General features: G+C 47.0%; 2 protein-coding genes across 7 annotated transcripts in view; both read right to left on the minus strand.

Annotated features, from left to right (window-relative positions):
• The window catches only part of NBEAL1 (neurobeachin like 1), a 155,157-nt gene extending 152,417 nt beyond the window's left edge, over positions 1 to 2,740 (minus strand). For 3 of the 4 annotated variants that reach the window (XM_048484984.1, XM_048484983.1, XM_048484981.1), the window contains exons 1-2: positions 2,641 to 2,686; positions 1,330 to 1,801 (exon numbers count right to left, since the gene is read on the minus strand). In XM_048484984.1, coding sequence (XP_048340941.1) covers positions 1,330 to 1,380 — 51 coding nt within the window. In that variant the 5' untranslated portion in view covers positions 1,381 to 1,801; positions 2,641 to 2,686. Of the gene's footprint in view, positions 1 to 1,329; positions 1,805 to 2,640 lie in introns of all 4 variants that reach the window. The other variant, XM_048484982.1, reaches the window with a different exon arrangement.
• A 9,603-nt stretch (positions 2,741 to 12,343) lies between these two features.
• Positions 12,344 to 16,615, minus strand: part of CNBD2 (cyclic nucleotide binding domain containing 2) — a 36,067-nt gene continuing 31,795 nt past the window's right edge. For all 3 annotated transcript variants that reach the window (XM_048485505.1, XM_048485504.1, XM_048485502.1), the window contains 4 exons: positions 15,968 to 16,157; positions 14,602 to 14,767; positions 13,059 to 13,198; positions 12,344 to 12,972 (listed from right to left, as the gene is read on the minus strand). In XM_048485505.1, coding sequence (XP_048341462.1) covers positions 12,636 to 12,972; positions 13,059 to 13,198; positions 14,602 to 14,767; positions 15,968 to 16,157 — 833 coding nt within the window. In that variant the 3' untranslated portion in view covers positions 12,344 to 12,635. The remainder of the gene's footprint in view (positions 12,973 to 13,058; positions 13,199 to 14,601; positions 14,768 to 15,967; positions 16,158 to 16,615) is intronic.

A 16,615-nucleotide genomic window follows, 5' to 3' on the forward strand; every position in this document is an offset into this window, starting at 1 on the left:
GTATCTATGCTCAAGAGAATGTCTGCGACTTCAAAGTTAGAACAGACAGAGAAAATCTTTCAGTCTTTGCTGCAAGGGGTAATAAATACACAAACAAGAAATACTGTACAAAGCCATGCTAGAAAAAGCATGAAAGGAACTGTAATAGTACAACAGTCAAATGCGAGCCAAGAAAGAACTAGGAATGTTCTGAGCAGAAATAACAATGATTCCCAGAGAGGTATGAGGGCACCATAAATTTATATCATTTCAGTAACTGCTCTTGACTGGTTGGATCCAAAGAGCAAGTGGAATTAAGTCACGGAACAGATCTTTTCTAAATGATACAGCCTCTGGCACTTCCTGAAAAACTGTTCCTGAGGGAAGTCACATTCCCCTACTGTGTGAAAGCGGAGGTACTTTTACTCACACAAAAGCTCAGTTGAGACCAGCCTTGTGTCTCTTCTAGACTACCATCAACAGCACTGTCATTTTACACAGGCCTGAAGCTACTTCACTCATTTTTGAGGGGACAAAAAAATGAGGAAACAGGAACCCAATCCTGGCTCCTTGACAAGTTTGTCTGCAGGATATACGTTTGCTGTGCTCATGCTTTTCATTTTTAGATGCACACTGAAAACACTGCAATGCATGAGCCAGGCCTTAGTTATCCAGGACCCACACAAAATAGCATAATATAGGTAAAGTTTCCCTTTCAGTTGTGTCCGACCCTGAGGTACCACTGCAAGCAGTGATTTCATAGGCAAGCCATTTTTGTGTGGTAGTTTGCCATTGCTTTCCCCGGCTACTCTTTACCCCCTAGCTATGTGCTAGGAACTCATTTACCGACCAAGGAATGGATGGCTGAGTTGACCATGAGCCAGCTGCCAGGATATCTGACCCACAGGGGGCTCGAACTCCTGACTGTGTGAGTGGCAGTGCAAGCACTTAACCACTACGCCACGCGGCTCCTAGCATAATATAGACAAGGCAAAAATACTGACTGTCTGATTGACTAATATTGCATGTGGCAGTTTTTAAGAGTCATCTTCATTATTTGGTTTCCAGAAGACAGCACCGATGTAACGAGGTGGCGGAAAGTGCTATCAAGTCACAGCTGAATTATGGTGACCCACACAAGGTTTCCAAGGCAACAGACACATAGAGATGGTTTGGCCATTGCCTGCCCTTGCGACGCAACCCTGGACTTCCTTGGCGGTCTCCCATCCAAGTACTAACCAGCAGCCAACGCTGCTAATCTTCCAAAATGTGAAGAGATAGGGTTAGCGTGGGCCATCCAAATCAAGCCCCAATTTAACGTACACCAACTTAAAACATAATAGAAATTACCTTGTTGCAATAGAGCATCCATAATTCATACAGTCTCTCTCGGGATGCCATCCTTCACTTCTCAGTTCTTGGCTGCAACGCTGTACACTCAGGAACCTACCATGCTCACTTTCTATTTAAAACATACGCTGTAGTTCCTGGGCTCAATTCAAGGAGAAAGAAAATGAAGGCCTCTATCGCTGCTGCACAGTTCCAGAGGCTGAAGATGACAATTGGCCCTCTCCTTTTCATCAAGGCCGGTCTGGAATTACTCCCTGACGGTAAAACGAAGCCCGTTGGGCTTTGTGATGCTGCAGGAAAGGAACAGCTGTAACTCCATGTTGTAAGACGCACTGGCGATGCCAGGGACTGTTGTGATCGGATGGTCTCTCAAATAATCATCTCCCGAATGACAAATTGAAAAGTTATCAGTTTACTGGTGTCGGTGAACGATCCTTTTTTATGTACCTGGTGAACACAGCGGTCAGGCCACCTGCTGAAAGAAAGAGTATCCAATAAGAAAGCTGCATCTTTATTTAAGATGTTTATATCACACCACATAATTCGCTGGGGTCTTCGAGGCATGCTGCAGTTTGTGACACAGACCCATGAAAATTAAGCAAACTAATTTTGAGCTTAGGTGTTCTGGAATTCCTTGCCTTGTTTTCCTAAGTGTTTTTTTTTTAAGAAAAAAGCATGAGAAGATAGTGTGTTTTCTACTAAAAACTCTCTTCCCAATCACAGACTGTCAATACCGCTGGCTCCCAAACCCAACCATTTATTTCCCTTGGCGGTAGCGGCGGAACTGTGACTCATGAAAGCAGATGCTGAAATGGACTGTCAGGAGTCCCACTGGCACCTGAGGGGATGTTTTGTTCCCTCCCCCAATGGCTGAAAAACTGCAAAGAATTTTATTTTTAAAGGAAGGAGGAAACAAATCCTTATCAGGGCCATGTCAACTAGGGACCTACTGCAATGCAAGGAATTTTGTTGTTCAACTTCCCCCTCTCCAGCACTGGGAAGCCTGCGCACTCTCTTTGGGATTTTGGTCCTCCCCTCTTGCAAGTCTCCCCCCGGCAAGTTTTCTTCCCCCAAACACTTCTGCCCCTGCTTGCCCCCCCACCCCCACCCCCACCCCCGCATCCTTCCCTGCAGCCTCCCCACGTCCCTGCACCCCACCCACCGCCCTCTTCCCAGGCATGGTGTCATCAGGAGAGACTGCCTCCTTCCCTGGCTTCGCAAGTTCCCAAGTCCCCTGCCCAGCACCCCTTTTCTGCTCCTTTGCAACCCGCCCGGCCACCCCAGGGTCTCCCCTGACCCGTAGCGCCTCACCCAGCGGAGCGACGCCACCGCTTCTGTGGCCACAATCCGGAGTCAACCCGGATCCCTGGCAGAAGAACGCTGGAGCGGCTGGCAAATAAGAAGCCACATCGCCTGCCCGAGGCCACGCCCACATTCCAGCGCTACCCGTCTCGGCCCCGCCCCGCACGTCGCGCCGCCGCCCCTCTCTACCAGCGCGCGGAGATACCGTCATAGGAGGCGTTCAGCGGCCATCGTGGCTCCTGGCAAAACTTTTTATACCCGTGTTGTCATCGCGCGTGTGAATCTGAGGCTGTTCAGTCGCGCCAGCCAACAAGAACAGAGGTGGTTTTTTTTTTTGTGGCTCTGACATCATTTTATAGTCTTCAAGTTGCCATGGGATTTTATTTTTTTGCAGCGAGAGACTGGCTAACGTTAGGACCCTAAGCAAAGTTATAACACCCTTCAATGGACTTAAAAGGGTGTGACTGTTTAGGATTTGCACTGTAACGTAACGGCCCCTTTAGAAATATTCAGTCATTAACCAATAAATAGCACTAGGGATATCATGCCATTCATTACTGATAAGATGTTATCTATTAATGATTACACTTACTGCATCTTTCTGTACTTTTCTTCACTTTTCAGGACGTGTGAGGGAGCCCCAAACCCTGTCAAGACATAGCTCATTCCCACCTGAGGTTGCCAACTCCGAAGTTGGAAATTCCAAGAGATTTGGAGTTGTTGTTTGTGGAAGGACCTCCAGGAGGTTTAATGCAATAGAGTCCACCCTCCGAAGTAGCCATTGTCTCCAGGGAAATTGTTTTTGTAATTTGAGGGTCATTTGTAATTTTGGGAGAACTCCAGGCCCCACCTGGAGGTTGGCAGCCCTAGACTGCTTTTCTCAATATCTATTCCAACTGATGGGAACAGCCTTAAGGAGGGCCGTCTTAACAGCATTAGACCCGCAATAAAAGCATTACACAACCACTCCCAGGAACAAAAATGCAAATGGTCAATAATATTAAACATATATTTATTGGTATTTCCAACAACATAATTGTTTAAACGTTAAAAAAACATACCGTACAGCAAAGATAAAACAACGGCAACCTTTAAACCAGTATCATTGCTATGAACTATCAGTAAGTTGAAGTAACATTAACATATGCGCTTTTATGTTATATAGCGCATGAGATATGTACACAAAAATGCACACGTGATTGCAGAGGTGACTGTGATACTAAATCAGAGGCAAATGCCATGTTATCCTAAAATGCCACTTATTATCCTAAAAATTAATATTAATATTGTTCACTATCTTTAGCAAAACACATGCCAAATATGGATTTTCCAATAATAAATAATTATGGTTTAGTTTAGAACTTATTGATTGATAGCAAGTCACAACATACATGGGTTAGAACGGGGTCCTATGCTTGTGGGGCCTTCCAGATGCCCCCCCCCCCTCCATCTTGGAAGTTGATGGGTCCACCAGGAGCCCTCCCCCACTCCCTGCTGACCTCAGCACCTAAGCATGTCTAAATGGGAGGAGGTGTTCCTTCAGATATGTTGGCAACCCTACATACCCCTGCTTTGTCCACCTTTCCCCCCTTGGGCCAGAAGTATTCCCCTCTAGCCTAAGAATTCTGCTGCAGGAAATGTCAGTTGGCTGAAGGCGATTGCTACACCCTTGTTGATTTGCTGTGCTAACATACATTCATAAGAACATAAGAACGTAAGAACTAGCCTGCTGGATCAGACCAGAGTCCATCTAGTCCAGCACTCTGCTACTCACAATGGCCCACCAGGTGCCTTTGGGAGCTCATGTGCAGGATGTGAAAGCAATGGCCTTCTGCTGCTGCTGCTCCTGAGCACCTGGTTCCTAAGGCATTTGCAATCCTAGATCAAGGAGGATCAAGATTGGTAGCCATAGATCGACTTCTCCTCCATAAATCTGTCTAAGCCCTTTTTAAAGCTATCCAAGGTTAGTGGCCATCACCACCTCCTGTGGCAGCGTATTCCAAGCACCAATCACACGTTGTGTGAAGTGTTTCCTTTTATTAGTCCTAATTCTTCCCCCCCCAGCATTTTCAATGAATGCCCCCTGGTTCTAGTATTGTGAGAAAGAGAGAAAAATTTCTCTCTGTCAACATTTTCTACCCCATGCATAATTTTATAGACTTCAATCATATCCCAAAATTCTACCCCGTGCATCCCAAAATTCAACCTCTACCTGCCTCAGAGAATTTAGGAGCAATCCTGTACCCACCCATTTGAGAATAGAATCATGCAGGAGTTCTATGTTTTTCACAGCATTCCTAATAATTTCATTTTTCCTGTTTCTTTTCACGTATACAAATGTCAAATTATACATTAACTTTAATTCATACAGGACTGTATGCATAGAAGAGTAATAACAAGGAAGCAGTTCCCCTATTTTCAGTTAGTTTTATGGGTCTCTGCCAGGTAGAGATAAGGTAAAGCAGATAGCACAAGACTGCTCTTTGTTTGAGGATCACTGGGGGATTATGTGGTTTCTAATGGCAGTTTTTATTTGTAAATGTAGCCAAAGTATGCTAAAACCTTTAATCTGAAGAACACGGTGACCCTTTTTGGACATTCAGCTCTAGCAATCCACAATATAGGAGGGAAGGTCAACACTATGCACAATTTCACCAATATATGCGGTCATTTTGTGTGGACAGGGCAACACACTTTGTTTTCCACTTGCAGTATGTTCCAAATGAATACCCTGCCAAAACACACACACTGCCTTATTCACACATGGCAACTGTGTGTAAAGGGAGGATCACACGTACAGGGATATCCCCTGATGTGTGGTTATCATCATAACTGAGCATCTGAAAAGAATGTCGGGGAAAATAGGAGTGGCCTGGCAAGTGAGTAACAATGAAGATAGCAAGGTCAATAGGTGAGGCATCTGAATTGTTACTCACTTGCCAGGCCACTCCTATTCAGATGCCCTTACCTATTGACCTTTACTCACAGTTATATATACTCCACTTGCTTTCCTTTCCTACTATCAGATCCTCTGAAGATGCCAGCCACAGATGCAGGCGAAACGTCAGGAGAGAATGCTGTTAGAACATGGCCATACAGCCCGGAAACCACACAGCACCCCAGTGATTCCGGCCGTGAAAGCCTTCGACAATACATCACTTAGACATCTTGCCTTTTCATCCGATTGCCTGAATGACTGTCGTGCACTTGTTTCTGGAAGGACATTCACTCCATCCCACCTAAGACCATATAGTACAATTAGGTTTCAGGAGGCCACCCAAATTGGAGACTCGCTCCCAGAAAATGCCAGCCGGATCCCAGTGGCCAACCCAAAAGCAAAGGACAAGAACAACTGGGTATGGTTGGGCTGCCGGAACCCAGACGGGGTCTGGAGATTTCCCGGAATTGCAACTGATGTCCAGTCTGCATGCATCTGTTGTTCCCCTGGAGAAAATGGCTGCTTTGGAGGATAGATTCATTGGCATTATATTCTGCTGATGACCCTCCCCAGACAACACCCCCAAATCTCTAGAAATTTCCCGATCTAAAGTTGGCAGTCCCAGAGTGTTGGTAAAGGTCTTGGTAGTAGACTTCTTATTGGAGGGATGGGGTGTGTGGAGTTTCCTGACCAGCCTTTTCTCAGATTTGGGATCTTCCACAAATAATTGCTGTCTAGAACTATATAAGCAGTCCCTGCTTATATGCAGAGCAGTAAGCTACAGTACTGCAGTCAAAGCTCTGCTCAAGAACTGAGTTTGATACTGACAGAAGTCAGTTTCAGGTAGTTGGCTCAAGGTTGACTCAGCCTTCCATCCTTCTGAGGTTGTGTACTCAGCTTGCCGGGGGTAAGTGTACATGACTGGGCAAGGCAATGGCAAGCCACCCTGTAAACAGGGTCTGCCTAGTAAACATCATGATATGACATCACCCCATGGGTCAGTAACGTCCCAGTGCTTACACAGAGGACTACATTTACCTTTAGGACTATACAAGATAAGTATCTTTGGGTTGCTTCCTAGCTTTATTTCTGTAGCATGCAATTTTTTTCCTGTTGGGTAAATAGTGCAAAAGAGTGGACTGCTAATGCATCCCAAAATGGGCTCATGAGTTTGCCAACTTCCAGGTGAGGCCTGGAGTTCTGGCAGAATTTCAATTAATCTCCCAGACAAAGGCTGTGAATCACCACGGGCTGCAGTTGCCACTTGGGGTGGGCAAGGCGGAGTTTCTGATTCCGACCCCAGTAAGGGCGGAAGCAGACGGAGGGCCATGTTGAGCTAGGGCAAGCGCCAGTGCACCAGCTGCCCACAGGCCTGCAGCCATGGGCGACCATTCACTGGTTGGGTGTTAGAGGCATGTGCTGGGCATCGCTGCTGCAGCTTCTTCGGGACACCCGGCAGCACCGCGGCACGCCACACGCCATCGTCATCCAGCTGGGGGGAAATGACCTGCCAGAGACAAAGCACATACAGCTCCTCCATAACATGCTGTTGAGCCTGGGGGCGGTGCCCCGCTCCTGCCAGTCTTCTGGTCACAGCTGTTGGAAAGACGAGTGTGGTGTGGAGCCAGACCGCCGGGCAAGTGGACTCGACCAGGAAAAAGACCTGCAGGGTGGTGTCTTGGTTCGTGCGGGCAGCAGGAGACAGGCGCATTGCCCACTCAGGCATCTCCTTCCGGGATCCAGCCCTGTACAGGGATGATGGGGTCCATCTGTCCAAACAAGGCATGGATAACGTAGCTACATAGCATATGTAGTGTATGGCTGCGTAGCATACAAGCAGCATTGAGTGGCTGGGGTGGTGAGAAGCGTTTGGCAGGAGCTGGGGGGCAGGCCCCCGTTGCTCTTGTGGCGGTTTTGGCGCAGGGGTCTTGATCTGGAAGGGCCAGGGGAAGGGAGCTAGGGAGCTATCCCTTCCCCTTGGGAGTGGCTGACAGCAGCAAGGGGCAACCGCCCTGCTGAACAGGGCGTCTGGGGAGCACCTCTTGCCAGGAACGTCCGCCCGGCAGAGCCCTACAGTGGAGCAAAGCTCCAGTACGGGGCATCCGCCTGTGGGAGCTTCGCCGTGACGTTTATATGATCAGATCAAGACTCATGTTAGGCCTCACGCTTCTGCTTGATGAATAAAGAATGGCTATGGCCAATTGATTTACCCCAGCCCAAAGTGTGGTGTGATTATTGGATAAGGCCTTCGCCCAAAAGGGTTCCACCCTCAGACGGCAACAGTGATGTTTCCCTGGAGGAAATGACTGATTTGGAGTCTGGGCTTTAGGAAATTATAACCCGTTGAGGTTGCTGTACAGATTTCCAAAACTCTACCCTCTCCAGGCTCCATCCTTAAAATTCCAAGAATTTCCAAACTTGAAGTTGGCTACCCTATTTGGCTACCTACTGTGCAATCCTATGGTGAGTTACTCTAGTCTAAGCCCACTGAAGTCAATGAGCTTAGACGCCAGCATCTCTTTGTAAGGACTGCACTGTTGGTCACTTATTTGCCTGCATAGTTTGATTCTTACTGAGACAGGGATTCAGTCTTTATCGTACTAACTCGGCAGAAAATCCTACTGAACCCAATGGAATTTATTTCTAAGGTCACATGCTTAGTCTTACACTGCCCAGGACCTCATTGATGCTGGAAGGGCTTCAGCCCTTGCCCGTTTTGTTTGCCTTCCCAGAATTTTGACTTAGAAAGGTGGCTGTGTAAGCGATTAAAATGTCACAAAACAAAAGGGTATTATATCCTGTTGGTCAATAGGCAGCACGTACATATGCAAGGCACAAACAAACAAACACACACACACACACACACACACAAACAGCCCCTATGGGCCTTTTTGTAAACCACTGTAGTAGCCTGAGAGGACAAGAAATAGAACAAGAGAAAATGAAGCCACGTTAAATATTTTCAGATGTTTTAAGTATCAGTTGTGGAGGACATCTGCATAACGGATGTAAAAATGCATTTGGCAGGGCTGGTTTTAATATCAGCAGTCCCAAAGGGTGCCAAGTCAAAGCAAATTTGAATGTGTATTTGAATTATTAGGGGAATTGTAGATCAGCCACCGTTTTCCATTAGCCTGTGGTTTACTTGACATTCTGACAGTGGGTGGAAGAGTTCTCACAAAACTATGGAATGGGGGAGACCTTTCCCCTTATTTTCCAAGCAAACTTGTAAATAAATCCCTACTTGTTAACAACCAGTGAGTAAAAATTATTTCCAGGTTCAGCACACCACAGAGACAGTGTGCGTTTTCTGACTGTGTAGTTTTTACACAGTCAACAAGCCCTTACAGAAGAGCTCTAGACCAGGGGTAGGGAACCTGCGGCTCTCCAGATGTTCAGGAACTTCTGTTTCCATCTGGCACCAATAAGCGTAATTGGCCATGCTGGTGAGAACTGATAGAATGGATTCTAATTTAACAATCTATCTATGTCACAAAGCCTCTGTCCAGCGTAGCCCAATTGGCCATGCTTGGTGAAACTGATAGGAGAGCCAGTTCCTAGTACCTGAGTCATGATTCTACTCAAGTGAAATGCAACCACCAACGCAATCATTGCAATCTGTGCAGCAACCCCAGTAAGCCCATTGGATGCAGTGGGTTTGGAAGGGTGTAACTCTGCTCAGGACTGCACTGTAAGGCAGCAGTCCTACGAACGTTTTCCTGGAGCTAAGCCCTAGGGAAGAAAATGAGACTTACCGCTGAGCAGACCTGCTTAGGATTGCTGAATTAGACACTTAAACTATTTTCATACAATGATGGGATTCCAACACAAAAAATAACGGCAAAGGAATGAAATGTGGTTTAGTGCTGCAGTGCTAAGAATGGGGAAGCTCTAACTCTTCCCCATGCAAAAATGCCCCCTTTCTAAGCTGTTTTATGCCCTAGTTTGGAAAACAAGGAGGACCATGGAAGCTGTTTCCCCACCACACTGCACCCCTCCCCTCCCCAAATCCCAAGCTCCACCCCCAAATCTCCAGGAATTTTCCAACTCAAAGCTGGTAACCCCACTCAGCGGCCTTTTAGGTCAGCAGCCATTATTTTAAAAAATGCAGTAAGTCCCATAGTAAGTCTGCCTCTGCTGCCAACAATGTTTTCACCTCGGGACCAGTTAGGGCTTCGAAGTCTAAAAACATCATCAAGAGATTTCAGTCAGCCTCAGGGCCAGCTGTCCATGGGAGGCGCCTGAAGACCACGGCGTCCAAGCCTCCTCCTTCCTTCCCCAGGTGCGGGGGGGCTCGTTCTGCCCCCCACTTCTTTGCAGGCCTGGGGAGGGCAGGAGGCAGCCTGCAGGGAGGCGGGGGGGGGCTCAGGGAGGGCAGCTCAGACAGGCGTCACCCCCAAGTGCACGGGGGGCGCCTGGAGGTGTTGTTCCCAGGGTCATTTCTCCCCAAAATGCCTCTGGGACACAGTATTCCAGGTGAGGTCTGACCAATGCAGAATAGAGCGGTACTATTACATCCCTCAGTCTAGACCAGTGGTGGCGGACCTATGGCACGGGTGCCAGAGGTGGCACTCAGAGCCCTCTCTGTGGGCACGCGCAAACAGAGTCACCCCCCCCACACACACACACACACATCTAGGCTGGTCTGGGCTGCTGGGCTCAATTATTAGCATTAAACCTTAGACCTAGTTTTGGGGAAGCAGTGTAGGTAACCCTGTTAAGTGCTGTTAAACTCCACTGATTTTCATGCGAAGAACTAAAGTGTGATCCTTTACTTGGGAGAAAGCTTGGTTGCTGGCAACGGGGTTTGTTCTGAGTAAACACTCCTAGGGTTGTGATTCACCCGTTGGAAGAGTTGCACGGTTGCTTCAAAGCAAAGCCACCGACTACCACCAAACTTACTCCTGAGTAACACATGCCTCGGAGCCAACCATTTTTTCTAAACTAAAACCTCAGTATTCAGGTTAAATTGCCGTGTTGGCACTTCGCAATAAATAAGTGGGTTTTGGGTTACAATTTGGGCACTCAGTCTCAAAAAGGTTCGCCATCACTGGTCTAGACGCTATACTCTTATTGATGCAGTCCAGAAGTGCGTTGACTTTCTTGGCTGCTGCATCATATTGACTCGTGTTTAGTTTGTGGTCTACGAAGACTCCCAGATCCCTTTCACATTAGATGTGATGCAGTGTGTCCTGCTAAATGGTCCACTTGGAACACTGCATTGAGTCTCAGTGAGAAAAGTGGGCTATATATGAAGTAAATGAAATCAATAAGTAATGTGGAAATTATAGGTTACTTTTGTAGATGTTTGTGATGTGGTGGTTTTTTCTTCTATGGATCAGCCTGGATAAAAAGTCAGAGAAGCAATGTCATCCTCAACCAGGGGTCTGCAACCTGTGGCTCTCCAGATGTCCATGGACTACAATTCCCATCAGCCCCTGCCAGCATGGCCAATTGGCCATGGGATTTGTAGTCCATGAACATCTGGAGAGATGGGATTTTTAGTCCATGGACATCTGGAGAGCCACAGGTTCTGATGGGATTTGTAGTCCATGAACATCTGGAGAGCCACAGGTTCTGGTGGGATTTGTAGTCCATGAACATCTGGAGAGCCACAGGTTGCAGACCCCTGTCCTAAACAGTTATACCCTTCCAAGCAGGGGCGTAATGAGGCAGCCCTGGGCAAACTGTAGGCCTGGGCAAAACCTGAGTTGGATGCCCCCCCCCCCCCCAATGGGCGGCCACTCCACCACGACCAATTTTTTTTGCACCAGGACATTGGTGCCTGCAGGGGATGCATTTGTAGACATATCAGCACCAGAATTTCAGCGTATCATCAGGAGACTGTCCTTATGTGACCCCCCAGGTTTGGTGAGGTTTGGTTCAGGGAGTCCAAAGTTATGGACTCCCAAAGGGGGTGCCCTATCCCCCAATGTTTCCAATGGGAGCTAATAGGAGATGGGGGCTACAGATTTGAGGGTCCATAACTTTCGCCCCCCTGAACCAAACTGCACCAAACTTGGGGGGTGCCATCATCTCCAGATGATACCCTGAAATTTTGGTGCCGATACATCCAAAATGCACCCCCTACAGGAACATCCTAGAAATTTGCCCAAGAATCTTTGTTCTGCATTGAGTTTTCTGCATTGCTGTCAATGGGGGTTGCAGGCTGTGGGGGGGCACATTTCTGAAGGCACAGTCTCAAAACTTTCAGGGTCTCATCAGGAGACTTCCCTAATGATACCCCACAAGTTTGGTGCAGTTTGGTTCAGGGGGGCCAAAGTTATGGACCCTCAAAACTGTAGCCCCCATCTCCTATTAGCTCCCATTGGAAAAAAATGGGGATAGAGGGGCACCCCTTATACACAGAGGAGTCCCACTTAACTTTGGACTCCCTGAACCAAACCTCACCAAACCTGGGGGGGCAGCATAAGGACAGCCTCCTGATGATACATATTATTTTGTTACAGTGCTGCTAGCCTAAAACCAGCACCTACCTGCGAGGCCAAAGATGGAAAACCACTAAAATACCCAAAAACGAACCCAGCATTTTGATGCCCCCCACAAGGTGATGCCCTGGGCAGCTGCCCACCTTGCCTAATGGGCATTATGCCAGTGCTTCCAAGTCCACTGATTTCAATGTGTTTAAGAGGAGGATAATTCTGTTTAGGATTGTGATGGAGACAGCTTCCAATGTCTTGCTAGCTTTATTATTTTTTTAAAATCACTCTAATATGTTTTGTTGTGCACGAAAAATGTAGCAGCATTTTGGGGTTAAAAGAAAATATAATTTATTTATATTAGTATATACAGATAAAGACCACCTTGAAAAAAATTCTTCTTATAATAATGGAAGAAAATTAGGTAGTTTTCAGAATTCACAACCAGCTTTAAGTGGAAAATGGAACTCTTCCCCTTCTTATGGAAAGAAAAGTTATATATCTAACAACATGTATTGATAAATATACATAAATAAGCACACATAAATAAACACAAACAGATTACCAGTACTACTCCTTAACTTTCTCCATGTTGCTGATCTGCAGATCCAAACGCTTGGAACTCACTAAAACATCCCGTCCAAAGTAGGACGTGTTACATTAATGCCATGAATCAGTCTTGGCTGGATCTCCGGTAAGAACTCGACAAATTTTGCGCATTTTGGAGGACAAGGTACATATCTGCATGGTTCTGGTAGAAGGTTCTGATGGTTCTGCAAGGGAGTCAAGTCCAAGATACCTTTTTCATTCATGTGCCAAGATCCAGCAGTTTCATCTGAAGGGAATGAATCCGGAGGCGTTATCGTTCTCATGAGCTTAGGCTTCACCACAAGGTTCAACAGGTCTTTCTTAAACATTTCCCAGGAATTCTGTCGGAGGAAGATCTGACACAGCTCGTCATCACTGAAAAAGGAAGTCCAAACCTGAGAATGAGGCCCGAGCTCTGTTTCTTTACAGCAGCTCAGCCAGAACTTATTCATTGTACTCACCTGGGATACTTGACCTTTATTTTGCACAATTTCAAGATTGTGTTGTCATCAGCACATTCCTCAAGCTTGTTTTTTTTCAAACGGATGAGATCTGCCCCTTTGCTGACCAAGATCATGGGACGGTTATCTTGCAGATTTACCTGAAGGGGAAGACCGAACAATACACAAAGACACTTTTCACACCTAAATTAGGCAACTTGGCACCATTCCTTTACATTCTCATCTTCATCGGAGGTTTCCTTCAGCACAGTGTGATGTCCCAATCCTTATTCTCCAAAGCCCACAGGAATTATTGGTCGGGGGCATAGAAGGCTGCACTTGGATAGGGAGGGACAGTTAGGGCGATTCCCCACGGTCAAAAAAGCATGTGATACTCATAGTAAAAGTTCCAGTTTGGGCAAGGAGTCCTCACGGCTTCAGTGCCCAACTCGGCGCCATCCCAGCCCTGGCTTGCGCTTTTCCCCTCACCCCGCGTTTTTCAAAAACCAGCAAGAAGGTGTACCTTTTTGAAAAACAAGGGTCGAGGCCACATCAGTGGGGAGGCAGCAGACAAACAATAGGGTTCATTTTTCCCGCCCTAGGAGGCACACACCAATCAGAGTGCAGTGGGCTGAGCACAGAGCACACGAAGGGGCTTTTGTGTGTGTGCTGGTCGTGGCTTCGTAGGCATGAACCTACAAAGAGAAGGACAGCTAGTGCTGAGTGTGTGTACCGATGAAGCTGCACAGCCAAAAAGTTAAAAAAAATAGAACTTCCTATGTTGCTACTAAGCTGCGCAGCCGGAAAGTTGTTTTTTTTAAAAAAACTTCTTCAAGCAGAGGGGAGGGGCCACAGGGTTCCGTTCCTGCCCCAACACAACAGCCAATCGGAAAGAGCCGCAGAGTAGATTATGGGCTCGTGGAAATAGTTAGTTTTCGATCCTGGGATTAACCCTCAACAGACGCACGCTGCGGTGGGGAAGCAGAGACCAGGATGAAAAGGTGTTGTATCTTATGGAACTGGGGGGAACAAGGTTTATTTTCGTGCCATGGGCACAGTTTCCTCTCCCTCTGTCCCTGTCTCTATTGCCTGGAGATCAGTTACAATTCTGGGAGATCTCCAGGCCCTATCTGGAGGTTGGCAAGCCTACATAGGGTTAAGTTTTGGCTCCCACGAACCCACCTTCCCACCACTATTAAAACATGCAACAAATTATGCAGCTGTATGGAAATACATTAGACTTGCTTTTATTTAGATGTTTGGTGTTTTACGTGGATGATTCACACGTGTAAATACACCGCTACTATATTCATAGCACCACTCCCACACTCAGGTTGCTAACACCAGCTCACAACATTCCTGGAAACCTGGGGGCAGTGCTTGGGGCAAGGAAGGAGCTCAGTAGAAATGCAACCCCACACCAAAACGTCTATTTCCTCCAGGGCACGTGATCTTTGTAGAGAGGTGGTCTGTTAAAATTCTAGGAGAGCTCCAGAGCCCAAGATCGACTAGAAGCTGGCAACCTTAACACAGACACACTGTCTGGCCCAAAGCCTGTACTCACTAGATAATCCCCTTTATATAGTTCATCCACTCTGATATAAACAGCTGCAGCAGCAGAAGCTGGTATCGCTCCATAGGGTGTACGGTGTACTGATCTCTTTTCCACAACTCCTGATATAACTTTTTGCACCAATTCTTTGTCATCATCCAGCTGTCCACCGAATGAACTAGAATTCAGAAGGAAATTAATTTAGAATTAATGCCTTTATTTTATCCATTCAGGGTCACATTGGGCCTTTCCCCACTTACCTTAAGCCCCGCGCTACTTGAGGAGAGTAGCGCGGGGTCCCCCGGCCCTCCCCACGACAGGGGCGGTGACAGCGCAGCCGACCCGACCCTGCCGCTGTCGCGCCCCCTCAGTGCGCGGCATCCCAGGCGCTCTTCTTAACTGTAGCACCTTTGATGAGCTCCTGGCCTGCAGCTGCATGGGGTCTTGGGGAGACGCCTCAGGCGCACGCCTGGGATGCCAAGTAGCCAAGGCTGAGAGCGGCGCGCGGCATAGGGGGGATCGAAGAGAGTGGGGAAAGGCCCATTGTTTCCTTTCTGGGCACAACTGAGTGGTGGGAATTGTTTGCTCTTGCAGCAAGTGATGTGCCCTTCTGTCTCAATGGCACAGGCACAGACTACACATCAGCATTGCACAGACAGTGGCCACCATTAACTACTACTATCATCAGAAAGTCTGGTAAACATGGCTGTTCAACGAAGTGAACATGTGTTAGCCATTGTCTCCAAAGCCATTGTCTGCCATTGTCTCTGACTCCCTTTGGGTGGCTTTTGACTGCATGGGACAGGTTGGGGGGATAGGGGCCTGTATTGCCGCAACCTAGCAAAATTCATTGGCAGAAATGTCAGAGCAGGACTGCCAGCTGCCAGACTTCTTCCCCATGTCTTCCAGCCCAGGTAACATCTTCAGCTCCCTGGTTAGGAAATACCTGGATATTTTAGGGACAGAGTCTGAGGAAGGCAGGGTTTGGAGAGGGGAGGGACTTCACTGGGGTATAATGACAAAGACTCCATCTTCCAAAGGAGCCTTTTTCTCCAGGTAAACTAACATACGGCTCATTCCGCACATGCAGAATAATGCACTTTCAAACTGCTTTCAGTGCTCTTTGAAGCTGTGCGGAATAGCAAAATCCACTTGCAAACAGTTGTGAAAGTGGTTTGAAAATGCATTATTTTGCGTGTGCAGAAGGGGCCATATGTCACCTGGAGACCAGTTGTAATCCCAGGAGACCTTTAGTCACAACCTGGAGTTGGCAACTGTAACCATGGGTGCTTTCAAAAATATCCAAAGGCAATTTCTGTACGGGTCCTTTGCATCCCTGCTCCTTGCAGTACATCTTGGAAAGCCCACTCAAACTCACCTGCTACTGTCAGCTGTATCCACTTTTAACACAACACTTTTGTGGTCCCTGCTGAACAGAGATCTTTGTTTTATACAGTCTTGAGTTAATGGCTGGCAAGCATAGCGAGCTTTCAGGTGGCTCAATTCGTGTCCAGAGAAGGAGTTCCACCTGGTGCTTTTGAATCTGTCCACACAAGCCATATCTGAAACTGGACATATTTAAAAAAATTACTCTCTTTCCCACAGGGGAGGAGGGGGTATTGATCTACCATGGTCAATAGATTAAAGGAAACAGTTCATAAATTATTGCTATTTATGTGTGCATGCATGCTTTTGCTTCAAATTTGGTTGCCTTTGAACCCATGAGAAAGTGTGTGTGATACAAATAAACATAATGACCGCTGGAAACTTACTAGAGTGCTCCCTATAAAAGCCAATCTTAGAAAGGGAGGGGGATTAAAAATGGACTAAAAGGGAAACTTTTTTGCAATTCTGTATTCTTCTGTGTAATTTGGAAATCATAAATAAAAAGTTAAACAGAAGTCCAGCAGCACTTAAAAGACTTAACACGCTTCATTTAAGCAACAGCTCCCGTGAGTCAAAGCACATTTCATCAGGTGTGAAGTGTACATCCATGAGGGATCTATTTATACTTAAAGGTGCAATC

This window comes from Sphaerodactylus townsendi, linkage group LG02 (assembly GCF_021028975.2).
Source record: "Sphaerodactylus townsendi isolate TG3544 linkage group LG02, MPM_Stown_v2.3, whole genome shotgun sequence".
NCBI classification, from domain to species: Eukaryota; Metazoa; Chordata; class Lepidosauria; order Squamata; family Sphaerodactylidae; genus Sphaerodactylus; species Sphaerodactylus townsendi.